The sequence below is a fragment of the Dendrobates tinctorius genome, unplaced genomic scaffold (assembly GCF_039654945.1).
Source record: "Dendrobates tinctorius isolate UK_male_01 unplaced genomic scaffold, ASM3965494v1 ptg000297l, whole genome shotgun sequence".
NCBI classification, from domain to species: Eukaryota; Metazoa; Chordata; class Amphibia; order Anura; family Dendrobatidae; genus Dendrobates; species Dendrobates tinctorius.
In genome coordinates this window covers 2650001-2677134 of record NW_027361964.1, presented here as the reverse complement: position 1 = coordinate 2677134, position 27134 = coordinate 2650001, and the positions used below count along the sequence as shown (strand labels likewise).

Below are 27134 nucleotides of genomic sequence, written 5' to 3'. Positions count from 1 at the left end.
GACATCATTTAATTTCCTCTATCATACTGGAGAACCCTCTACTGCACCATATGCTGAGCAGTAACTGCAACGCGGATCCATGTGTGGTCGTAAATCGGTATATGCCATATTCCCACATATCATCTATCCCGATACCACCCACCTTACCTGTCGCTTTGATGCTCTTCAGCCTTTGGTTGAAGCACACATTAATTTCTGCCACCTGTTGTTTTCTGGAATCTGTACATTCATAGGAAGAAAGAGGAAACTCGGCGGGCTTGAAAGTCATGGACACGGCAACCTGGAGGACGGGCCGAGATCTGAATGAGGGAAACATCAATAACGTGACCAGGAGCACAGAACACGGACAGGTTAGAGGTCATGACATCCCACATAAATCCTGGAATGGGCTGCCCGGACTAGTGGTAAATGTCCCATTAACCTATTATTTGATTTTTGTAGATTTGTGGGATGAATAATTTGGTGGTCCCGGGGGTCACACAGAGGTCTGCATGGTAAAGGTGACAATTTATGTAGTGACACAAGGTTAGAGGGGAAACGACCTTCAAGAGTCATATGAAACATGACATGATATAGCAGCTTACAGAACGGCTTGCGTGGGGAGGATGCCTCATTCTTACCTCAGAATAACCGCGACACCTTCTCCCCCCACCGTCACATCCGGTAGGCCATCATTTGTCATGTCCAAGTTACCCGCCAGTGATCTTCCAAAGAATTGCACTCCTCTTCCCATCTTACTTCCCTCAATGCGCTGGAGAACAAAAGGAAACGTAAATCGTTCAGCGACAGCTGAAAATGGCGTCTATGCGTCATGATGAGGCAGACGCTCCAGTATGTGTTAATGCTTATCTTTTGCATAGTTTTCCTACTGTTGTATTATAACCCACAGGTTTACCTGTATACGAGACGTTCTGAAGCCTCCAACCTTCCCTGGGAAGATATACAAAGCTCCTTGACCGTCATTTTCAAAAGGGGCCCCAACAGCAAGATCTAGAAGTCCATCTGCAGTCAGGTCTGGAAGAACGATGATGGCTGCACCAAAGTGACCCATAGATTGGCTGCTCTCTCCCTGAAGAGTCTCACGGCAGGTGATGGTGTTTGGTCTTCTTTGAGAGTTCATCTCCTGCTGGGACCAATAATGGTGTAAAACATGGAGAAGTGACCTCCACAGTCTACAAACATGGAGAGGAGCCATTCTTGATCTCCAAAACACAAACATTCTGCAGGCGATAGGTATCATCCGTAGGCTCAGGGATGTGAGATATCTAGAAGTCAAACCTGGGCAGAGACAGGGCACAGATAGACTCGTCCTCCTGGAGCTACTGGAGAATAATATGTTGGGGCTCCGACCACCAAGACAAAGTCTGATGGAGACGTTTTAACCATGCTCAAGGCTGATCCAAAGTACGATCCAATCTGTAAGGAAAACAGAAAGAACAACCAAAATCTGTGAGACTTCAAGTGTCTTATTCTGATCTGTCCATTCAACTACCTGTTCATGGGAAGGTCCTCCAGTGACAAGTCATAGGTGATTATGAAGCACTGGAGGCTGCAACATAGGGAGCAGGAGACCTCCTGGACAGGTATTAGGTGATTGTACATAACTTGAGGCTGCAATGTAGGGAGTGGAAGACCTCCAGAACAAGTCATGGGTGATTGTACAGAACTGGAGGCTGCATCTTAGGAAGTGGGAGACCTCAAGGACAAGTCATGGCTGATTGCATAGAAGTGCATGGCCAACGTAGGGAAAGGGAGGCCTCCAGAACAAGTCATAGGTAATTGTATGGAACTGGAGGGCCAATGTCGTGAACAGGAGACATCCAGGTGACAAGTCATGGGTGATTATACAGAACTGGAGAGCCGAAGGAGCAGAGCAGAGTACAAACCAATAGTACAGAGGAGAAAGACCAATATAGGGAGCAGGAGAGACCTCCAAAACAAGTTATAGGTGATTGTACAGGACTGGAGAGCCAACATAGGGAGCAGGAGACATCCAGGGACAAGAGTACAGAGCAGAAGGACCAATATAGGGGGCAGGAGAGACATCCAGAACAAGTTATAGGTGACTGTATACACCAGGAGGGCACAGCATAGGGAGAAGGTCGTAGATGGCTGTTTGAGGTCACAGAAATATCATAATGGAGGGTCATCACCTGGTCACCAAGGACATTGGCTGCTGGATTCCAGCGTGCACCCTGTGCGTCCCACCTGAAGACCAGGACCTTCCCAGTATGTTGGTATCGGGGGGCGCCCATTGCAATGATGTCAGATTGTAATTGCAGCACAGAATAACCTTAAATGGAATCCAAATGTCAGCAAATCCAGGTACGAGAACCCAAACCGGCTTCTTGTGTCTGGATGACGATACATCGACCGTTCTCCAAGAGGAATCCGGTCATCCTCACCCATATACGAGTCCTTCATGTCAGTGTGATCCTCCGTCATGTTTATAAAAGCCGCCTTTTCCTGACCGATCCGGTAATTATACGCCCCACCTGTCCAACCATAGGCACCGACTGCTCCGAGGAGAGCGCCATCCTAAACACAGGAAAAACCTGATATAACATGCAAATATGAGATATAGGTGGGAGGACGACCTACAAATCGTATGTATAGGGGAGGAGGACCTGTAAAGTATATGGTATATATAGGGGAGGAGGACCTGTACTGTGTATGGTATATATAGGGGAGGAGGACCTGTACTGTATATGGTATATATAGGGGAGGAGGACCTGTACTGTATATGGTATATATAGGGAAGGACGACCTGTACTGTATATCGTATATATATATATATATATATATAGAGGAGGACCTGTACTGTATATCGTATATATAGGGGAGGAGGACCTGTACTGTATATCGTATTTATAAGGGAGGAGGACCTGTACTGTATATCGTATATATAGGGGAGGAGGACCTGTACTGTATATGGTATATATAGGGGAGGAGGACCTGTACTGTATATGGTATATATAGGGGAGGACAACCTGTACTGTATATGGTATATATAGGGGAGGACGACCTGTACTGTATATCGTATATATATATATATATATATAGAGAGAGAGAGAGAGGAGGACCTGTACTGTATATCGTATATATAGTGGAGGAGGACCTGTACTGTATATCGTATAAATAAGGGAGGAGGACTTGTATATATCACATAGTGGAGGAGGACCTGTATACAGTTAGGTGCAAAATAACAGCAGTGTGTTAAAACAACTGAGAAGAAGCTGCATCCTCAGAATCCCAGTTCTCGCCATATACAGAGGTGTCAAGCAGAACATTCAATACTAAATAAGAACAGGAACAAAATATCAATTATGAAACTGAACTGAGTGACCTAACATCAGACCCCTGTGGACAGCATCCCTGCCCACGCTGACTGGATAGCATCCCTGCCCACGCTGACCGGACAGCATCCCTGCCCACGCTGACCGGACAGCATCCCTGTCCACGCTGACCGGACAACATCCCTGCCCACGCTGACTGGACAGCATCCCTGCCCACGCTGACCGGACAACATCCCTGCCCACGCTGACTGGACAGTATCCCTGCCCACGCTGACCGGACAGCATCCCTGCCCACGCTGACCGGACAGCATCCCTGTCCATGCTGACCGGACAACATCCCTGCCCACGCTGACTGGACAGCATCCCTGCCCACGCTGACCGGACAACATCCCTGCCCACGCTGACTGGACAGTATCCCTGCCCACGCTGACCGGACAGCATCCCTGCCCACGCTGACTGGACAGCATCCCTGCCCACGCTGACCGGACAACATCCCTGCCCACGCTGACCGGACAACATCCCTGCCCACGCTGACCGGACAACATCCCTGCCCACGCTGACCGGACAACATCCCTGCCCACGCTGACCGGACAACATCCCTGCCCACGCTGACCGGACAACATCCCTGCCCACGCTGACTGGACAGTATCCCTGCCCACGCTGACTGGACAGCATCCCTGCCCACGCTGACTGGACAGCATCCCTGCCCACGCTGACCGGACAACATCCCTGCCCACGCTGACCGGACAACATCCCTGCCCATGCTGACTGGACAACATCCCTGCCCACGCTGACTGGACAACATCCCTGCCCACGCTGACTGGACAGTATCCCTGCCCACGCTGACTGGACAGCATCCCTGCCCACACTGACCGGACAACATCCCTGCCCACGCTGACCGGACAACATCCCTGCCCACGCTGACTGGACAGTATCCCTGCCCACGCTGACTGGACAGCATCCCTGCCCACGCTGACTGGACAGTATCCCTGCCCACGCTGACCGGACAACATCCCTGCCCACGCTGACCGGACAACATCCCTGCCCACGCTGACCGGACAACATCCCTGCCCACGCTGACCGGACAACATCCCTGCCCACGCTGACCGGACAACATCCCTGCCCACGCTGACTGGACAGTATCCCTGCCCACGCTGACTGGACAGCATCCCTGCCCACGCTGACTGGACAGTATCCCTGCCCACGCTGACTGGACAGCATCCCTGCCCACGCTGACTGGACAGCATCCCTGCCCATGCTGACTGGACAACATCCCTGCCCACGCTGACCGGACAACATCCCTGCCCACGCTGACTGGACAGTATCCCTGCCCACGCTGACTGGACAGCATCCCTGCCCACGCTGACTGGACAGCATCCCTGCCCACGCTGACCGGACAACATCCCTGCCCACGCTGACCGGACAACATCCCTGCCCACGCTGACTGGACAGCATCCCTGCCCACGCTGACTGGACAGCATCCCTGCCCACGCTGACTGGACGACATTCCACATGTGTTTTGCATTTTTTCTGTCACTCCACAAATTCTCCATCGGACAGAGGTCTGGGGATCGAGCGGCCACCTCATAACATCAGTCTTCTGGGTCTGTGCCTGGGTTCTTGCCACTCGCTGCTGTGTTTGGGGTCGTTGTCCATTTTAGGGGCATTTCTTCTTCAGCACAAGACAACATGAGTTCTCCCAGTTTTGTGATATTCAGACTTTATTCTGGCTGTGTCTTTATTTACCATATAACTATAGGATTAGTAATGGATAGGTGCTTATAGACGCCTCTCCATTACTAATCCGTGGGCTTGATGTCACCAGACAATACAAAGGTGACATCAACCCCACAAATATGAACCCCACTTGCCACCACTAAAGGGCAAGTGGGAAGAGCGAGGCTAAGGGCCAGATTTGACATATCTAACAGATGTTCCTTTTCTGGGCAGCTGCGGGCTGCTATTTTTAGGCTGGGGGGAGGGCAATATCCATGGCCCCTTACCTGCCTGAGAATACCAGCCCCCAGCTGTGAGCTTTAGCAAGGCTGGTTGTCAAAAATGGGGGGGAACCCACAACGTTTTTTTAAATCATTTCTTTAGATCGCAAGCACTCCTGCTCTCACTGTCATTATTGGCAGCAGACATTGGCTGATGGGAGCAGTAGCCCCATCACCTGATGCCAGTGACTGGCGGTGAACTTTATACCTCTGATCATAGCAGCGAGCTCATGCTGTAATTTGACAGCATGGGTAACGCGGCTGACTTGTAAGTGGTGTACCAAGATTATGTGCTGCTCCTCTCTCCTTTCCCATCTTGGCGTTATAATGTTTGTGTCATGATCCAGGATGGGGTTTGCCTTTGGCCTGTCCTGGTAAGACAGGGGTTAATTGTTTCTGCCTCTCTCTGGCAGAAGAAGGCTATTTAATGCTCACTTGACCTAGGTCCGGTGTCAGTTATACTCCTGCCCTCGGCTGAGTTAGTTGACCTCGTGCGTACGTGTGCCTTGTGCCTGATATCTTGCTTGCTTGTTTGGTTTTGACCCGGTTCTGTCCCTGTTACGAGTTCTGCCTGTCCCTCTTGTACTGCGCTACCTCTCTGTGTATGCTATATTACTGCTATAAATTAGTACACCCCTCTTTCATTAAGAGTCAATTACACCCAATAAGCTGCTGCATGCCATGGCTGCTGATTCTGTTGGTCGTCCATTACTCGCCTACACCTGGTCAGCAATGATTTCCCATATTGTAATTAATCACATTGATGATGTTAGACTGTTATTGTGCACATAACTATATATGATATAAGTGAGGGTACACATGAGATATATAAGGCAGGAGGATCTGTACATATGGCATAGGGGAGGAGGATCTGTACATATGACTTGGGGAGAAGGATCTGTACATATGACATAGGGGAGGAGGATCTGTACATATGACATAGGGGAGGAGGATCTGTACATATGACATAGGGGTGGAGGATCTGTACATATGACATAGGGGAGGAGGATCTGTACATATGACATAGGGGAGGAGGATCTGTACATATGACTTGGGGAGGAGGATCTGTACATATGACATAGGGGAGGAGGATCTGTACATATGACTTGGGGAGGAGGATCTGTACACATGATATAAGGGAAGAGTCCTGTATACATGAGATATATAGGAGAGGAGGATCTGTGTATGTGAGCTATATAGGAGAGGAGGTATGTATATATGATGTAGGGGAGGAGGATCTGTATATAAGAGATACTGTATATAGGGGAGGATATTTATATATGAGGATGATACAGATATGGGTCTCTTACCGGCGTGATGACTGCACTGAATCCTTCCTGTGAATACTCCATCTCAAATGATTGTCCGGTGAGTGACTCTGTACCTGTGGGAACATGAGCGGTGATGGCTCACATATGACCGGGGTCATTGATGATGCAAGACAGTCAAATGAATGATTGTCATCAGAGCATGAGAGTCCTCCTGGGAGTCCTCCTGGGAGTCCTCCGGAGAGTCCCTGTGATAGTCCTCCTGAAAGACCCCTGACCACTACCGGGGGATGGGGATTTGTAATGGTTATTGGTCTATCTACAGCAGAAACATTTTGATAGAAATCTGATGATGCTTCTCTTCTGCAGAGTGATCACCACTGAGGGCAATGTAATTGGGCCATATATTGGTGGTCACCCCACATCCCAGAGACTGCAGACATTATTATCGGCAGACCTCACAACTTTAAGAGAAAGAACAAACTATGTGGCAAACTTTTGTCAGAATAATTTACCAAAAGTATCTGTGGATGTCCGCTGTATCCGGGGACTGTCCACTGTATCTGGGGCCTGTCCTCTGTATCCAGGGCCTGTCCTCTGTATCCGGGGCTGTCCTCTGTATCCGGGGCTGTCCACTGTATCTGGGGCTGTCCACTGTATCTGGGGCTGTCCTCTGTATCCGGGGCTGTCCTCTGTATCCGGGGCCTGTCCACTGTATCCGGGGCCTGTCCTCTGTATCTGGGGCTGTCCTCTGTATCCGGGGGCTGTCCACTGTATCTGGGGCTGTCCTCTGTATCTGGGACCTGTCCTCTGTATCTGGGGCCTGTTCTCTGTATCCAGGGCCTGTCCGCTTTATCTGGGGCCTGTCCTCTGTATCCGGGGGCTGTCCACTGTATCTGGAGCTGTCCTCTGTATCCGGGGCTGTCCTCTGTATCTGGGGCCTGTCCTCTGTATCCAGGGCCTGTTCTCTGTATCCGGGGCTGCCCTCTGTATCCGGGGCCTGTTCTCTGTATCCGGGGCTGTTCTCTGTATCCGGGGCTGTTCTCTGTATCTGGGGGCTGTCCGCTGTATCCGGGGGCTGTCCACTGTATCTGGGGCTGTCCACTGTATCTGGAGCTGTCCTCTGTATCCGGGGCTGTCCTCTGTATCTGGGGCCTGTCCTCTGTATCCAGGGCCTGTTCTCTGTATCCGGGGCTGTCCTCTGTATCCGGGGCCTGTTCTCTGTGTCCGGGGCTGTTCTCTGTATCTGGGGCCTGTCCGCTGTATCTGGGGCCTGTCCGCTGTATCTGGGGCCTGTCCGCTGTATCCGGGAGCTGTCCACTGTATCTGGGGCAGTCCTCTGTATCTTGGGGCTGTCCGCTGTATCCGGGGGCTGTCCACTGTATCTGAGGGCTGTCCACTGTATCTGGGGCCTGTCCTCTGTATCTGGGGCCTGTCCTCTGCATCTGGGGCCTGTCCTCTGTATCTGGGGCCTGTCCACTGTATCTGGGGCAGTCCTCTGTATCCGGGGCAGTCCTCTGTATCCAGGGGCTGTCCTCTTTATCTGGGGGCTGTCCGCTGTATCTGGGGCTGTCCGCTGTATCCGGGGCTGTCCTCTGTATCCGGGGTTGTCCGCTGGATCCGGGGCTCTCAGCTGGATCCGGGGCTGTCCCCTGTATCCGGGGCTGTCCGCTGTATCCGGGGCTGTCCTCTGTATCCGGGGGCTGTCCGCTGTATCCGGGGGCTGTCCTCTGTATCTGGGGGCTGTCCACTTTATCTGGGGGCTGTCCTCTGTATCTGGGGGCTGTCTGCTGTATCTCGGGGCTGTCCGCTGTATCTGGGGCTCTCCTCTGTATCTGGGGGCTGTCCTCTGTATCTGGGGGCTGTCCACTATATCTGGGGGCTGTCCACTATATCTGGGGGCTGTCCTCTGTATCCGGGGCCTGTCCACTGTATTCGGGGCAGTCCTCTGTATCTGAGGCAGTCCTCTGTATCCGGGGCAGTCCTCTGTATCCGGGGGCTGTCCTCTTTATCCGGGGGCTGTCCTCTTTATCCGGGGGCTGTCCACTGTATCCGGGGCTGTCCGCTGTATCCGGGGCTGTCCTCTGTATCCGGGGCTGTCCTCTGTATCCGGGGGCTGTCCGCTGTATTCGGGGGCTGTCCGCTGTATTCGGGGCTGTCCGCTGTATCTGGGGCCTGTCCTCTGTATCCGGGGGCTGTCCTCTGTATCCCGGGACTGTCCTATGTATCCAGGGGGCTGTCCGCTGTATCTGGGGCTGTCCTCTGTATCCAGGGGCTGTCCGCTGTCAGTTCTCACGAAATCACATCCACTTTGCTTGTACAGTTAAACCGCAGAATTTCTGCTACAAGTGTGGGGAAGGTGACTTGACGGACAGACGTGACTGGCAGTAGGAGGGGACGGTTTGTGCACCAGAGATGGAGATTGACAGAATAGAAGGGTGACAGCTGGGAAAGGTAGATAGGAGGTTGTAGTACCGAGAAATGACCACAAGATTGCAGGGGAGAGTAGTTGAGGACTGAACAGCAGCTTACTGCTATAGAAACTGCTTAGTCATGGGGGGCGGGGAGATAGGAAACCAAGAGGGGAATTCCCCAGTGAGAGAGGGGATAAATAGAACTGGTTGAGGCTCCAGACAGGCCAGTCCCGGGAGGAGCTCAGGAAAGGAAGACTCAGGACAGAAGACCGTAAACAGTGGAAGAGCTCGACCAGGGGACTGACAGAGAAGAGACAGTCAGGGGGGTGGCCCTGACCTGACGGACCGCAGGACAGACGAGGCCCCGGGGGTACCGATTGGACGACGATCTCGGACAGGTGAAGCGCTGGCGGTAGATTGGTCTAGGACAGCCACAGTGCAAGATCCGCGAGGTGTGTTACTTTGACTGGCGCAAAGGTGCAGGTACCGGGCCTGGAGATAGAGTGCTGTAAAGAAGCTGCGGTGCGTGGTTGTGGTCGTCAGGAGGACGACGAATAAAATCCGGAACTGTTACAAGTGGAATCTGTCTCCGCCTCGTCTTTGCCTCGTCTGGTAAGCGGCGGTCCACCCCCCATCCCCGGCCCCTACCACACATGTGAACACGGTGTAAATGTGTATATAAAGTGGCCGTGATTCCATGGATTCCTCGGAGCGTCTGTCGTACTGCGCGGTTTTGGTGCTTTTTTCTCTGTTTCTCTATGTGGAGCTGGAGAAAACCGCAGGGGAAGCTGCAGGATGCCAACATTTCTGCACCATAAGGGTATGTGCACACGTTGTGGATTTGGCCCTGCGGATCCGCAGCAGTTTTCCATGCTGTGAACAGTACCATGTAAACCTATGGAAAACAAAAAGCGCTGTGCCCATGCTGTGGAAAGATCCACGCGTTTTTACACCTATTCCATTGTAGGAATCTGCAGGTGTAAAACGCAGGCGAAATCCGCACAAAATCTGCAGGAAATCCGCAGGTAAAGCGCAGGCATTCTGACCTGCAGATTCTGCATGGAAAAATCTGCAACGTGTGCACACACCCTAAAACCACGAAACTTACATTATGGCACCGGAGACGCAGAAATAATCACGGAAGTGTCTGATCGCCGGGGCGAAACGACTGCACAGATACCAATGTGTCTGTAACCTGCCGAGTCGTGATATTTATTTTTAAAAAAGTGGATTAGAAATGTCAGTATTGTTATTGTTTCTCGTTATATTTGAATAATTTTATTGCAAAAAAAAAAAAATCTGTTTAACCCCTTAACGACCACCAATATGCTTTAAAACGGTGGTTGGAAATAGCCCCATCGATGCGGCAGCTCCCGCAGGTGTCAGCTGTATGCGACCACTGACACCCTGCGGTATCGGACCCGGGCGGTTTTGTGACCAATCGGGGCAAATTAGTGCGTTATATACAGCAGTGTATAAGTTGTTGCAAGAGGGCCTCGAGACCCCATTAGTAACCGACGGACCCCTATGATGAGAATTGCAGGTCCCGATGGTACCTCATGGTACCCTGAGCTCATGTGATGGCCCCAAGGTACGGTGACCTGTGAGATCCAGCAATAAGATGAGTCTCACGGGCAGAGTCAGCGAGACACTGACGACACGAGTACAGCCGTGTGTGAGACAGATCAAAATGAATGTGACACGTGTTCACAGGGAGAAAGTGTAAAATAACACACAAAAAATGCGCACAAATCACTAAAATCCGTTTCCCCACTCAAAGCGCAGCATTTGTGATGAAACAAAAAAAGTACACGTAATTGGTGTCAGCGCATCCGCTACGCCCCGCTCTAGAAAACTGGCACATTATTTATTCCATTTGGACTTTTTCATCATGCCGACTTACAAAAAAGCAAATAAAAAGCAATCAAAAAGTCATATGAAAAAAAAATTATATAAATGAAAATGCCAAACAGTCCCACAAAAAAACCAAGCCCTAATATGACTCATTCAGCAAAAAATACAAAGGTCACAGCTCTGAGAATGGGACGATGCAGCTACAAATTCGTTTCGCTACAATATTGTTTTTAGTGTGTAAAAATAGAAAATCCTAAAAACCAATATAAATCTGGTATCGCTGTAATCGCATCGACCCGATGAATAAATCCGCCTGATCACTTAAACCGCACGAGAACGACGCAAAAATAGAAATATTTATGGGGGTAAAAGTACATTTTCGTGGGTAAAATGTCATTTTTAATTTCCACGGCTCTGCGTTATAAACTTCTGCGATGCACTTGAGGGTTCCAGGTGCTCATGACACATCTAGGTCAGTTCCCTGAGGGGTCTAGTTTCCAGTATGGATTTCCACTGTTTAGGCACATCAGGGGTCTCCAAATGCAACATGGCGCCCGCTAAGGATTCCGGACAATTTTGCATTCAAACGGCGCTACTTCCCTTCCGTTCCCTGCCGTGCGTGCAAACAGTAGATTCCCCGCACATATGGGGTATCGGCGTGCTCAGGAAAAAATGTACAACAAATTTCGGGGTCCGATTTCTCCTGTTACCTTTGTGGAAATAACAAATTTGGAACTAAAGTAAAATTTTCGTGAAAAAACGTAAAATGTTCATTTTTTCCTTCCACATTGCTTTAGTTCTCATAAAGCGCCTGAAGGGTTAATAAACTTCTTGAATGTGGATTTGAGCACCTTGAGGGGTGCAGTTTTTATAATGGTGTCATTTTTGGGTATTTTCTGTTATATTGACCCCCCAAAGTGACTTCAAATGTGAGGTGGTCCTTAAAGAAAATGGTTTTGTAAATTTTGTGGGAAAAATGAGAAATCGCTGGTCACCTTTAACCCTTATAACGTCCTAACAAAAAAATATTTCCAAAATTGTGCTGACATGTGGGAAATGTTACTTATTAACTATTTTGTGTGACATGACTCTGATTTAAAAGAACAAAAATGAAAAGATTGAAAATTGCAACATTGTCAAGTTCCGCCAAATTTCATTTTTTTCATAAATAAACACGTCATATTGAAGAAATGTTACCACTATCATGAAGTACAATATGTCACGAAAAAACAGTCTCAGAATCACCGGGATCCATGGAAGCATTCTGGAGCTATAGCTTCATAAAGTGACAGTAGTCAGAATTGTAAATATCGGCCCAGTCACTAAGGGGTTAAAGAAGAGTAATACAATGTGGCTTTCAAGCACAGAAAATTCTCCTATAACAGCTCAGCCTGTGGATCAAAGCTATTGCTGCTGCCTCCAATGCTACGAGATGGGAGTTTAAATCCTGGGAGATTAGACCTCAAAATAAAAGAATGAGATAAATGAATGTGTGTGCAGAGGACAGAGATGCCGACCCTCCCGTAGGAGGAAATGGTGAGCAGTAGAGTTGAGCGACTTTTGGTTTTTTAGGGTCGAGTTTCGTTTCGTGAAACCCGACTTTTCCAAAAGTCGGGTCGAGCAAGATCGGCCGACTATAGGGAAAAGTCGGGGTCGTCCCGAAACACGAAACCCAATGTAAGTCAATGGGGAATAAAAGTCGGCAGTGAGAGGAGGACAGGAAACACACCTACAGTGCCCATTTGAATGCCAAAAGCATCAATTCTTCTTACTTAAGCTTGTCAACCTTAATTAACTTCATAATACAAGTTACGCACTGAAAAATGAGGGTTATTTGGCTACAGTTGTGGGGGGGCGAGGGCTGGCTGCAGGTTTTCATGTGCCCTGGGCGAAAGAGCGCCCCTTTAACACATACCAAAACTCATCATGCTCCGATACGGCAGAGAAATAGCGGTATAGTACAATGAAAAATACCTCACTTTTTACATCTCATGACGAGGCCCATCTATTTCTCCATACAGAATCATTGGTCCCATATAATGTTTGAAACAGTATATGATGAGCTCCACATAATGCTACAGTATATGTTGGTCCCCATGGATGAAGCTCCACTGTCTTATGGGCCCAAATAATGCTCCAAACATAATGGGCCCCATTTCTAATGCTCTAGTGTATAATGGGCCCTGTAAATGCTGCTCCAGTGTCTGATGTCCACCTTTGGAATGTTCCAGTGTATGGTGGGCCCCATCTATCATTCTCCAGAGTATAGTGCTCCACAAAAATTGCTGTCCCAACATTGAAAACAATCAAATAAGTCTCCTTGCTAGGGAATCCCTGTACTTGTCTGGACTCCTCGTCGTCCCCATCTTCCATCTCACTGCACAGTATTTCAACCTTGCAAGTGCTGTGATCCTGGGCAAGCAGGGGGGGCCCATTCGTTGGCGACGGCACTGGCACAGGGCCCCTGATAGTACGGTGGTGTGTCTGATGGCGGGTGGGCTTTCTCTTTGTCACCGTGTAAGATGGAACTGTATATGGGAAGGGTAACCTGAGTTTCATCAGGGTCAGATTCAGGCCGTGTAGCGTGCGAGGGGAATGTAGTGGTCTGGGTCAATGTACCAGCAGATTCATCGAGCAGTGGCTGGGCATCAGTGCACTTGTGTCGCCCCCAGGAGTACGGTCGCCACAGTGGCATTACCTTCTTCCTAGGGAGTGTGATGTCATGCTTGGGAGCAACGAAGGATCTCTCTAGCAGGTTAACTGATTGGGCGGCGTTATTCCCACGAGTCATGACCCTCCAAACAGCGTTCATGAAGGCAAAGTGTTTGTTTTACGTGGGCAGTATGGTTGCAAAGCTGAACCTTAAAGGAATGTCCAGAAGGGCACCACCAGGAGTGGAGCCTACGGTTTAATTCGACTCCACCTGGGAAACCTCAACCATGCCAGCTACAGAACAGATGCACACATTGCAAGCTTAATTCCGTTAACGAACGAGACTCCGTCATGCCCCGCGGTCCGAGTCCGGCTTACTAGAGGGACACGTGAGGCTCTGGCACATGAGATTGGCCAATAACTGGTGTGTCATGCCCTTACATGTCCGTGGCTGCATGTGCGCTACACTGAAAAGGCCAGCGTTTGTCGCTTACAGGTGCAGATAACCCGCTGAACAACGTTAGTGATGGGGATCTGTGATTACAATTATTACCCGCGAACAATGATTTCCCAGTAAGTGCAGGTCAACCGCAGTTCCGGAATTAGGCCTAACCGTCATTCCTGAAAAAATGAAAAACTTACGTGTGCAAACCACAGGTGCTGTAGCTTGCTTAACAGCTCGCCAGCCGTTCTCACGCCCAGTATGGATTACACGTGATTGCACAAAGGTGAGAAAGGGTACCGTATCCCCAGATAACATGTATGGATAGCGTACACATTCAAAATATATGTCTATACATCAGGAGGCAGGCTCAGACGGTGTTAGGCCCAGTATGGATTACACGTGATTGCACAAAGGTGAGAAAGGGTACCGTATCCCCAGATAACATGTATGGATAGCGTACACATTCAAAATATATGTCTATACATCAGGAGGCAGGCTCAGACGGTGTTAGGCCCAGTATGGATTGCACGTGATTGCACAAAGGTGAGAAAGGGTACCGTATCCCCAGATAACATGTATGGATAGCGTACACATTCAAAATATATGTCTATACATCAGGAGGCAGGCTCAGACGGTGTTAGGCCCAGTATGGATTACACGTGATTGCACAAAGGTGAGAAAGGGTACCGTATCCCCAGATAACATGTATGGATAGCGTACACATTCAAAATATATGTCTATACATCAGGAGGCAGGCTCAGACGGTGTTAGGCCCAGTATGGATTGCACGTGATTGCACAAAGGTGAGAAAGGGTACCGTATCCCCAGATAACATGTATGGATAGCGTACACATTCAAAATATATGTCTATACATCAGGAGGCAGGCTCAGACGGTGTTAGGCCCAGTATGGATTGCACGTGATTGCACAAAGGTGAGAAAGGGTACCGTATCCCCAGATAACATGTATGGATAGCGTACACATTCAAAATATATGTCTATACATGAGGAGGCAGGCTCAGACGGTGTTAGGCCCAGTATGGATTACACGTGATTGCACGAAGGTTAGAAAGGGTACCGTATCCCCGGATAACATGTATGGATAGCATAGTGTACACATTCAAAATATATGTCAATACATCAGGAGGCAGGCTCAGACGGTGTTAGGCCCAGTATGGCTTGCACGTGATTGCACAAAGGTGAGAAAGGGTACCGTATCCCCGGATAACATGTATGGATAGCGTACACATTCAAAATATATGTCTATACATCAGGAGGCAGGCTCAGACGGTGTTAGGCCCAGTATGGATTGCACGTGTTTGCACAAAGGTGAGAAAGGGTACCGTATCCCCGGATAACATGTATGGATAGCGTACACATTCAAAATATATGTCTATACATCAGGAGGCAGGCTCAGACGGTGTCAGGCACAGTATGGATTTGACGGCCCAGACTACACAGCGGAGGAGCAGGGAGAGGTAAAGATTGCAAATGCTGGGGCCCTGCCCAAGCAAGGGGGGGCCACTCGTGGGCGTCGGTACTGGCACTGGGCCCCTCATAGTACGGCGGTGTGTCTGACGGCGGGTGTGCACCACCACCGTCAGAGACACTTGATTGCACTATGAGGGACCCTGTGCCAGTGCCCGCGCCCAAGAGTTGGCCTACCCACCTGTCCAGGGCAACGGCACTCGCACGGTGTCGTGCGCTAGGTGGTGACCCCGGCCATGGGGGGGGAGGCAGCACAGTTAGAGAGTTTTAGAAAGTGGCATATGTTGATGTTGGACATTCAGCTGATGCAAAAGGCGAAATAGGTCAAGTCCCAGGAAGAGGAGGACCAAAGCAAGCCATTTTTCTGTCAACCTATGTGTCATCAGGGGAAGGTGGGACAAAATCCTTGGAAACCCATGCATGGTTCATTTTAATGAAGGTTAGATCATCCACATTGTGGGTTGACAGACGGGTCCTTTTTTCTGTCAGGATTGATCCAGCTGCACTGAAGACTCTTTCCGATAGCACACTTGCAGCTGGGCAAGCGAGCTCCTGTAAGGCATATTGTGCCAATTCAGGCCAGGTGTCCAGTTTAGCGGCCCAATAGTCAAAGGGGAATGACCTGTGTGGGAGAACATCGATATGGGAGGAAAAGTAGTTTGTAACCATAGTTGACAACTGCTGTCTCCTGTCACTTTCCATCGATGCAGTATTACCAGTTGTGTGAGCGGTACTTGAAAAATCAGTCCACAACATTGTCATGAAACCCCTGTCTCCAACGCCACTCCTGATGTGTGCACCACGAACACCTCTGCCAAGCTGACCCCGGCCCGTACGGCTCGTGTGAGAACCATCACCGCTGCTGTGTGCTGGGAATGCCTCAAGCAACCGATTTACCAGAGTTGCTTGTTTATTAGCCAATATTAGGTCAAGGTTCTCCTGTGGCATGATGTTTTGTAATTTTCCTTTATAGCGTGGATCCAGGATGCTGGCCAACCAGTAGTCATCATCGTTCATCATTTTGGCAATGCGGGGGTCCCTTTTTAGGATCTGCAAGGCATAATCTGACATATGGGCCAATGTTCCCGGTGTCAATGATGCACTGCGAGTGCTGGTTGGAGGAGCACTTTCTGGCAAATCCACATCCCTCCAGTCACGCACAAACCCTGTACCAGACCTTGCCACGCCAACATTTTCACTTGCCCCACGAGATGCATCCTCCTCCCCTAAGTAATCATCCCCATCATCATCCTCCTCTTCTTCCTCCACCTCGTCCAGGAGAGGTCCCTGAGCAGACAATGGCTGAATGTCATCAAGGATTCCCTCCTCCTCGTCAACATTGGCTGCAGACGCCTGCTCCTTAAGGTGCATCAAAGTTTGCATGAGCAGACGCATAAGTGGGATGCTCATGCTTAGGATGGCGTCGTCTGCGCTTACCAGCCGTGTGCATTCCTCAAAACACTGAAGGACTTTACAAAGGTCTTTCAGCTTCGACCACTGCACACCTGTCAACTCCATGTCTGCTCTCAAAGTGCCTGGCCGTGTATCCTCCCACAAATGCATTATGGCCTGCCTCTGCTCACAGCCGCTCCACCATGTGCAGGGTGGAGTTCCACCTTGTTGCAATGTCGATAATGAGACGGTGGTTGGGAAGGTGGAGCAATCGCTGCAGCTTCTGCATACGAATGGAGTGTACAGGCGACCGGCGGATGTGCGCGCACAGTCTTCGCACCTTCTGGAGCAGGACTGTTAACTCTGGATAATTATTGAGGAAGCACTGCACCACCAGGTTCAAGGTGTGAGCCAAGCAAGGTATGTGGCTGAGTTTTGAAAGGGCTATGGCTGCCACAAAATTATGGCCGTTATCACTAACTACCTTGCCTGCCTCAAGATGTACACTGCCCAGCCATGACTCAGTTTGTCGCTTCAAGTACTCGGCCAGCACCTCGGCGGTGTGTCTGTCGCCCAAACACATCATCTGCAACACAGCCTGCTGACGCTTTCCACTAGCTGCTCGATAGGGGGACACCTCGTGTGCAACAGTGGCAGCTGCAGATGGAGTGCTCGTACGACTGCGCTCTGTGGACGAGCTTTCGCTTCTGGAGGAGGAGGAGGAGGGTCAAACGCCTACAGCCAACTGTTTCCTATACCGTGGGCTAGGCAGCACTGTCCCACCACCGCTGTCCCCTGTGGACAATGCATCCACCACATTAACCCAGTGCGCAGTGATGGACACGTAACGGCCCTGGCCATGCCGACTGGACCATGCATCAGTTGTGAGGTGCACCTTTCCACTCACTGACTGCTTGAGTGCATAGACAATGCGGTCTTTCACATGATGGTGGAGGGCTGGGATGGCTTTGTGAGAGAAGAAGTGGCGACTGGGTAGGTCATAGCGTGGTACTGCATAGGCCATGAGTTCGCGGAAAGCTGCGCTTTCCACCAACCGAAAGGGCATCATCTCAAACGAGATTAGTTTGGCAATGTGGGCGTTCAAACCCAGTGTACGCGGATGAGAGACTGAGTACTTTCTTGACCTACTCATAGTGTCTGGGAGGGTGAGCTGGACTTGAGAGCTGCATATGGTGGAAGTAGCGGTGGACAGGGCGGACTGAGAGAGGGTTGATGATGGTGATGGAGTTGGTGTTCTTTCTGATGGCTTACATTCAGTCTTTCGTTGATATAACAGTGGGATTCCCTGACTGCTGTGGCCTTGCAACGACACCTCAACATTTGCTGCTGTGCTGACCGGTGGGCTTACAGTGGGGGAAACAATGTAGCATTGCTGACTACCTTCTTTGTGATCAGTTGCACATGTGGTACTTGAGGTTTGGTATTGTGTCCACGCTTGCAAGTGCATGGTGGTTAAATGTCTAAGCATGCAACTGGTAATCAAATTTTTCAGATTTTTCCCTCGGCTAAAGGTCTTTGCGCACTTCTTACAGATAACCTTGGCCTGATCATGAGGATTTTGTTCAAAAAAGTGCCACACTGCACTCTTCCTACTTTGGCAGACATTTTGCGGCCTAGCACGCTGTGATGTTTTGACCCTCTGGACAAGCTGTCCAGCAACTCTTTTGATGTTTGGAACCTGTCTTTGGAGTGCTCCGGGCCTGCCAGATAACAGCTGTTGCGATGTCGATGTCTGCTGTGGATGCTCCTCATCTGAGCTATTGGAAGCAGCACCCTCTTCCCCCAATGGATGACAATCTGGGTCAACAACTGGGTCATCCATCACCTCCTCTTCAATGTCATGTGCACCTTCCTCTGTGTCACCGTGTATGGTGGTATAGTGTGCGGGAAGGGGCACCTGAGTCTCATCAGGGTCAGAATCTGGCTCTGTACACTGCGAGGACAATGTAGTGCTCTGAGTGAATGTACCAGCAGAATCATCCATCAGCGGCTGTGCATCAGTGCACTCCATGTCAGATTCATCTTGGCCTGGGTAATTCACCATTTCACTTGATAATCCAGGCATTGTATGTGAAAACAGCTCCATGGAGTAATCAGTAGTATGGCCTGCGTCATCCTTCAATCTTGGTTGGGGTGAAGGACACAAGGAAAGGTGTGGTTCATGAACATGAGCCTCCAATGACGACTCAGTGCTTTTACTTTTTACAACTTCAGAAGAGGAGGCGATAGAGCTGGAGGCTGAGTCAGCAATGTAAGCCAAAACTTTTTCCTGCAGCTCTGGCTTTAAAAGCGGTTTACCAACTCCTAGAAAAGTAAGCCTTCGAGGCCTTGTGGAGCCAGACGATGAAGCAGGCTCAACACCTCCTGCATTCGGTCCTATTTTGCTTTTGCCACTACCATCAGATCCACCATCAACACCAGCCTTCCTCATTTTTGGTAGAAATGTAGACAAAATCCAACAAACTATATAGTAATGTAAAACAAGGTACAAGGTGTCTATAGGACAGGGGAGATTTTGAATTTCTGCACACACTTGTGGACACTGGACACTTATGGATTGTGTGAGGCCCACTGAATATCAGAGCGCTATGTCACAGGCTCGATGGCACAGGTGTGAAAAAAGTGACTACAGGATAAGGGAGATTTTGAATTTCTGCACACACTTGTGGACACTTATGGATTGTGTGAGGCCCACTGAATATCAGAGCGCTATGTCACAGGCTCGATGGCACAGGTGTGAAAAAAGTGACTACAGGATAAGGGAGATTTTGAATTTCTGCACACACTTGTGGACACTGGACACTTATGGATTGTGTGAGGCCCACTGAATATCAGAGCGCTATGTCACAGGCTCGATGGCACAGGTGTGAAAAAAGTGACTACAGGATAAGGGAGATTTTGAATTTCTGCACACACTTGTGGACACTGGACACTTATGGATTGTGTGAGGCCCACTGAATATCAGAGCGCTATGTCACAGGCTCGATGGCACAGGTGTGAAAAAAGTGACTACAGGATCACGGAGATTTTGAATTTCTGCACACACTAGTGGACACTGGACACTTTTGGATTGTGTGAGGCCCACTGAATATCAGAGCGCTATGTCACAGGCAGAAATTGGCTAGTGTATCACAAACTACAAGGTGTATGTAGAATTGGGCAGAATAGGAATCTCCCTAGAGTGTAGGTCTGTAAGAACGGAACAAGTCCTCCACTTATCCTTCCACAGTGACACACAGATAGCTTCACAGTGGCCGTGATAACAGCCGTTACACGGTACTGAGAGGAGCGTGCACGTACACGGCTGTCCGGTGTACGTAAAATTGTCAAGCTCTGTGTTTTTTAAGTATACGGACTGACACACGCTGTCTCTCTATAGTTTTGAATGTGATCAAACAGCAAATATATTTAACTGTTTGAAAGCTAGACAAAACTAGAAGGTGCAGGTCTGTAAGAACGGAACATGTCCTCGACTTATTCTCACAGAGTGACACACAGATAGCTTCACTGTGGCTGTGATAACAGCCGTTACACGGTACTGTGTGAGGAGCGTACACCGCTGTATGGTGTGAATAAATGCACACTCAGTACCTCAGCAGGACAAAAAAAAAAAATTGGGATTGCTTTTAAAAAAGCAGTTTGCGGAGCAGTGGGTAAACAGCAATGCCAGCGTGTCAGGAAGCCTTAGAAGGCAGCCTAACAACCAACACCGCTGATCCACCAAAATATAGCCTCCCCTTGCACTGCACACACAGTGACTGGTGTGTTGTACAGGCAAAATCGCTAGCAGCAGAAGCAGTTTTTTTGTCTTCTTCCCTGCCTAACGCTCTCCCTACAGAATCAGCAGCAACCTCTCCCTATGCTAAGATCGGCAGAAGCAAGATGGCGGTCGGCGTGCACGCCCTTTTATACCCCCTGTGACGCCCACCAAAGCAAGCCAATCACTTGCATGCCCTTCTGAAAGATGGTGGTGACCCGTGCCTATGTCATCACGTTGCCCACAGTGTCCGTGGATCCTGATTGGCTGAAAAAGAGCGCAAAACAAACTTTTGAAACGCGACTTTGGCGTGTAAGTCGCCGACCTCGTGGCCGACCTCATCCTAGGGTCGGGTTTCATTTCATGAAACCCGACTTTGCCAAAAGTCGGCGGCTTTTGAAATTTTTCGACCCGTTTCGCTCAACTCTAGTGAGCAATGAACCCAGCGATACAAGGTCTGAAACCTGCACAGCAGGAGATGAGGGAAACTGCACAGAACTGCAGCTTGTGACTCTGATAGAGGAAAGGTGCAAAGTCTTCAGGAGAGAAGAGCTGCACTGAGCTCATCGCCGAAGATGAGGATTTCCTGACCGAGCAGAAGAATCTCTTCAGAACGTTCCAAGAGAAGATCTTCTCAGTGTTCCTGCAGAAGAGAATGACAGAGTAGAGAACTAAGAACACAAAGAACACACCAGTAAGAAATCAGAAGCCTTCTGATGGGAGAAAAAGAAGAGTGGTGGACGTGGGGGGGTTCCCTACTGAGAGGAACAGAAGCCGCCATCTGCCGGCCGGACATTGCTTCATGAGGAGCGTGCGTCTTCCAGGTGCCCAAATCAAAGATGTGTCTAATAGGATATCAAGACTCTTCAGTGCTACAGATGTCTACAAATACAAGTAGGAACAAATGACACAGCAAGAAAGGACCTGGGAACTACTGTATATGCTGAGACTAAGAAGACCTAGGCTGGAAAGTGAAGGAACTGGCAGTGATGGTCGTCTTCTCATCCATCCTCCCAGTGGATGGACATGGACCAAGGAGAGTGATCAGAATTCTACAGGTGAACAACTGGCTACGTCGCTGATGCTGTGAGCAACGTTTCGGGTTTCTTGACCATGGAGTGAATTACCTGTATGATGTAGAGATGGGTTGTATCTTATGAAAACCAGAACACACATATTCAGTAGACGCCTTGCTATACTCATCAGAAGAGCTTTACACTAGAGCAATATAGGACGGGAAATATACAGGAAAATGCTGATCTCACCACAGATGAGAAACAATCTAAAGGAGCTGGTGTAATAGGAATATTGGTGCGGGAATTTATTGGAGTGAGATAATATAAATATATAGAAACAATAAAAAATTGATAAATATATGAGACTGGTTGTATCCTTTTAAGGTGACAAATATCAATGGTAGACTTACATCCTAGGGTACTAAGGGGAACCGTTTCTCCTTACGGAGAGCGACATGTTAATCATGCCGAGATGAGGAGACTTTTAAGCCGCAATGCTCCTCTGGGAAATAAGTCTCCTCATCTTGGCATAATTAGCATGTCACTCTCCGCAAGGAAAAACGGCAGGGCTGGCGTCAGCACCCAGCGATGCTGGAAAGTGACGGGGCCCTGAGCAGTTGGGAGGGGCCCACTCGCCATTAGGGACACCGGTGTGCTATGGAGGTCCAGTGCCGGTGCCCACAAGTGCCCCCGCCACTTGCTCAGGGCCCCAGTACTTGCGATACTTACCTCTCCACCGCTGAGGCGGCTTCCATCCTCTGACTGTAACGTTCAGGTCAGAGGGCGCGATGATGTCACTAGTGTGCGCCCTCAGCCTAAACCGTCACTGTGCAGAGAGCTGGAAGATGGCGACGCTGAGGAGTCTGGAGCAGAGCAGCGGCCAGCGAGGAGAGGGGAGGATTTACATTTTTTTTATATATATGTTCAGAGCCATTTATGGGGCCCATCATACACTGGAGCCTCATATATAGGGCCCATTATATATGGAGCATTATATGGGGCCCATCATACACTGGAGCATCATAGTAATTATCCCCCTCTACTCCTCTTGGAAATCCGCATCTGGAATACTATGTCCAGTTCTGGGCACCATATTTTAAAAAAAAGACATTGAAAACCTGGAGCAAGTTCAGAGAAGAGCGACCAGGATGGTGAGCGGACTGCAAAGTATGTCAATGAGGAACATTTACAGGATTTGGGAATTTTTAGCTTGCCAAAAAGAAGGCTAAGAGAAGACTTAATAGCTGTCTACAAATATCTGAAGGGCTGTCACATTGTAGAGGGATCATCTTTATTCTCATTTGCACAAGGAAACACGAGAAGCAATGGGATGAAATTGAAAGGGAGAAGATACAAATTAGATATTAGAAAAAAAATGTTGACAGTGAGGGTGGTCAACAAGTGGAACAGGCTGCCACAAGAGGTGGTGAGTTCTCCATCAATGGAAGTATTCAAACAAAGACTGGACAGACATCTGTCTGAGATGGTTTAGTGACTCCTGGATTGAGTAGGGAGTTAGACACGATGACCATTGAGGTCCCTTCCAGTTCTAATGTGGCACACCAGGAGTTCGGTTGCCACAATGGCCTTGCCTCCCTCCAGGGAGAGTGATGTCATGCCTGGAAGCAAGGAAGGGACCCCTTAACAGGTAGTTCCAGCATACAACACAGTTCCTGCTCCAGGCCAGCAGAGGGAGCTCTAAACCCGACTTCTTGGGAGCTGCTAGTGGTTAGATAGTGCCTGAACAGGGTAAAGACAGGACGTGCAGAGAGAGAAGCGGGGGAATAGGAGCTATAGCAGAGCTCACACCCAGGCTTGAGCGCCAGAGACCGGACCCTGGAGTCTGAGGCTGTGTGGGTACTAAAGCCCCAGCAGCAGAATCCGGAGGACAGAAGACCACAGATTCTCTGTCCCCAGCTGGTACTCGATTACACAGCAGCACGTGTGAGCCGGGAACGCTAGAGAGGTGTGATCCCTGAAGGAGGCTACAGCTGTCTGTCATGCGAGTGGAGTTCTACCTAAGCATCAGGCAGAGAGAGGGACTTGAACAGAGTTCACAGCAGCAAGTACCTCAGAGAAAAGCGCTAGAGAGGAGGCCTCACAACCCTCCTGAAAAAGGAGATTCCCAAATTGCTTTCAGGCTGACCGACTCCTGCACCATTTGTAACCTCAGCCATGGACTGTACCTACACAGGTCAGTAAAAGGTAAAGGAAACTTCACTCTGTTGTGTCCTTTGAATTCTTTCTGCAACACCTTCTCAGCACTGCTACATCTCTTGCCAAATACTACATCATCACCACCTTCTACAACATACATCTGCCCTGGGATAAAGCTCTGCCTGTGGAGAGCTATACCAACTCTGCAGCATCACACCACCAGTCCCAGGGGATCTGCACTGCAGCGCTGGTCACCTCTGACCAGATATCACAGGTGGCATCACGAACACTTTGTTACAAACTCTTTATCTCCCCTGTAAATAATCCCTTTAATTGTACGCCCAGGGCCATGGACCGAGTCACTGCCGCTGTGACACATCCCTTTAACAACCAGCCCGGTATCGAGTATCCCCATGGCCCTAGTGGGCGATCCACTAACATTCTATGATTCTATGACTGAGGATATTATAGGAATTCCTTCCATAGATTATAGAGTTAATGGTTGAGTTGTCAGCGGTAAGTGGGGGAGAGCAATGACGACACTTCAAACCAACCTTCAATGGCAAAGATCTTCTGCTGCAACTTCTTCTGGATGTCATTTAGCGCAGAGAAGTCATTGACTTGATAGATGCTATCATTGGACGAGGCGATGTTTTGTAACTCTTTATAAGCTCTGGGCATGGTGAAGGAGGCACCCACCTAGCAGGAGGCACAATTGGTGGCTGGTGAGCGATGATATATGTAATATTATGCTCAAAATAATCACTATGAAATAAATCCCAATAGTGGTTACATCACCCTGACACGAGGGTGAAACTGGTGCCCTCATCCTAACCTGATAGAGGGACCAGTGGCATGACTCCGACCCGAGGGGCGGTGTCAGAATCCTGTCAGCGCCGGCGTCCAGCCTCCGCTGAGCAGGGACTCACCCGCACTGTAGGGGGCCCGGGGTCAGGTACAGCTGGAAAGTACAGATATACGGGACCTGTGGATGCTGAAGTTTAGCAAGCAGTCACAGGACCTACGGTCATGTGACTGCAAGTGGGCGGGGCTTAGCATCCTGCTTTCAGAGATGGCAGGACACTATACAGAAATACTCAGAGTCAGGCAAAACGGAGGTCATACACAGAGATATCAGTAAAGTACCAGGGATGAGACAGAGCGGATAGACAGACATAGAAGGTACCAGGCAGAATCCAAAGCAGTATCCAGAGAACAGACCGAGTCATACACAGATTATCAAGCAACCAGAACACAGCACAAACACACTCAGGGGTCACCACACAATGCCAAGGGCAAGAGTATAACTGACAGGGATGGGAGCGTCCTGAGGCTATAAGAAGCCTCCCCCAGAACCAGGGAGAGGCCACAATCATAGCCACAGGTGTGCAGGTAAGCCTGCACTGGGATCACAACCTTTAACCCCAGAAATGCCAGTCATCAGCACTAGTTCCAGACATTAACCCCACGTGTGCGAGTCAAACCCGCCCTGAGATCATGACAGGTGGGACAGGTGGCCTGACACTGGCCCGACTCTGACTGGAGGGGTGGAACAGGTGGCCTGACTCCGTCCCTAGGGATGGGACAGGTGGCCTGACTCCAGCCCGAGGGGGGGACAGGTGGCCTGACTCCAGCCCGAGGGGCGGGACAGGTGGCCTGACTCCGGCCCGAGGGGCGGGACAGGTGGCCTGACTCCGGCCCGAGGGGCGGGACAGGTGGCCTGACTCCAGCCTGACTCGGACCCGAGGGGAGGGACAGGTGGCCTGACACTGGCCCGAGGGGTGGGACAGGTGGCCTGACTCCAGCCTGACTCCGGCCCGAGGGGAGGGACAGGTGGCCTGACTCTGGCCCGAGGGGTGGGACAGGTGGCCTGACTCCAGCCTGACTCGAACCCGAGGGGCGGGACAGGTTCTCTATGTCACAAAAGAAATACAGACTAATCTGGAAAATTTACCCCAATAGAAATGCGCTGGATCCAGAACCAGGGAGAGGCCACAATCATAGCCACAGGTGTGCAGGTAAGCCTGCACTGGGATCACAATCTTTAACCCCAGAAATGCCAGTCATCAGCACTAGTTCCAGACATTAACCCCACGTGTGCGAGTCAAACCCGCCATGAGATCATGACAGGTGGGACAGGTGGCCTGACACTGGCCCGACTCTGACCGGAGGGGTGGAACAGGTGGCCTGACTCTGGCCCGAGGAGTGGTGGCCTGACTCCAGCCTGACTCGGGCCCGAGGGGCGGGACAGGTGGCCTGACTCCGGCCCGAGGGATGGGACAGGTGGCCTGACTCTGGCCCGAGGAGTGGTGGCCTGACTCCAGCCTGACTCGGGCCCGAGGGGCGGGACAGGTTCTCGATGTCACAAAAGAAATACAGACTAATCTGGAAATTTACCCCAATAGAAATGCGCTGGATCCCGAGCTCCTCGGCTTTTCTTCTTGTTTCTCTAAAACTAACAGTTTCACCATTTGATTGCCCATCTGTGATAACGATGAGAAGTTTCCGGGCGACTTTACGTGAAAGAGGGATGAAAAGATCATTACTGTAGGAAGAGGAAAGGTGTAAGATAATCAATAGAGGCCTGAGAACCAAAACCTCCAGGAACCCCGGATCCAGCAGCCGCATCCTCATATGGCAGATCCTGCCAGTATGATGGCAGCCCGTGCAGGATGCATGGCACAGGTATGGGGGCAAGGAAACCACAGCCAAGTCAACCATCAATGAGACATCCTGCTGTTTCCCTCCCCAGAAATATGATATAAAGCAGGCAACGGTGGGTGACGAGCACAGACCCTCCACGTACTACATACACGGCCTTCAGGATGGCGGTGCGAGTCCTTGTGTATCCTCCATTCTGATATCTAATGTTTAACCCATCGGTCAGGTCCTTGTCAGTGGAAAATCTTCTGAATGTAAACTCCACCGTAACATCTTCAGAGTATTGTATCAATGCAAACTGCGGAAAGAAGAGAAGAAGCCGTCACAGGACAGCCAATCACCCACCCAAAATAACTCACAATCAGCGTCGGACTGGCCCACCGGGGAACCGGTGGATTCTCCGGTGGGCCCTGGCATCTGGTGGGCCCTGGCACCTGCTGGCATACAGGGCCAGCAGTTGCCTAGGGCCCCCGCTGCTCCAGGGGCCCCCAGCCAGTGGTGTGTCGCACACCATGCAGCTGCTATGGGGGCCCCTGCCAGTGGAGCAGCAGCGGGTGTCAGGAGGCAGGAGCCCCGTCCCCGCTGCTAAAGAGAAATGAATATTCACTGCGAAGCATATCATTTCAGGTCTCCACCCCCAGAGGCCCCGCCCCCAGCCCAGTAAGCTGCTCTGCAGACTACAGCTGTAAATCAGGGCCGGCGCCGCCCTCAGTCCTC

The 27134-nt window shown here is 50.1% G+C and overlaps 1 protein-coding gene across 1 annotated transcript in view; it reads right to left on the bottom strand.

Annotated features, from left to right (window-relative positions):
- The window catches only part of LOC141073145 (integrin alpha-X-like), a 93798-nt gene that overhangs the window by 26367 nt on the left and 40297 nt on the right, over nt 1-27134 (bottom strand). Inside the window, exons 7-16 of the mRNA XM_073560512.1 lie at nt 26570-26715; nt 26154-26301; nt 24311-24455; nt 6604-6677; nt 2406-2538; nt 2154-2293; nt 1279-1416; nt 896-1123; nt 621-751; nt 148-299 (exon numbers count right to left, since the gene is read on the bottom strand). Coding sequence (XP_073416613.1) covers nt 148-299; nt 621-751; nt 896-1123; nt 1279-1416; nt 2154-2293; nt 2406-2538; nt 6604-6677; nt 24311-24455; nt 26154-26301; nt 26570-26715 — 1435 coding nt within the window. The remainder of the gene's footprint in view (nt 1-147; nt 300-620; nt 752-895; nt 1124-1278; nt 1417-2153; nt 2294-2405; nt 2539-6603; nt 6678-24310; nt 24456-26153; nt 26302-26569; nt 26716-27134) is intronic.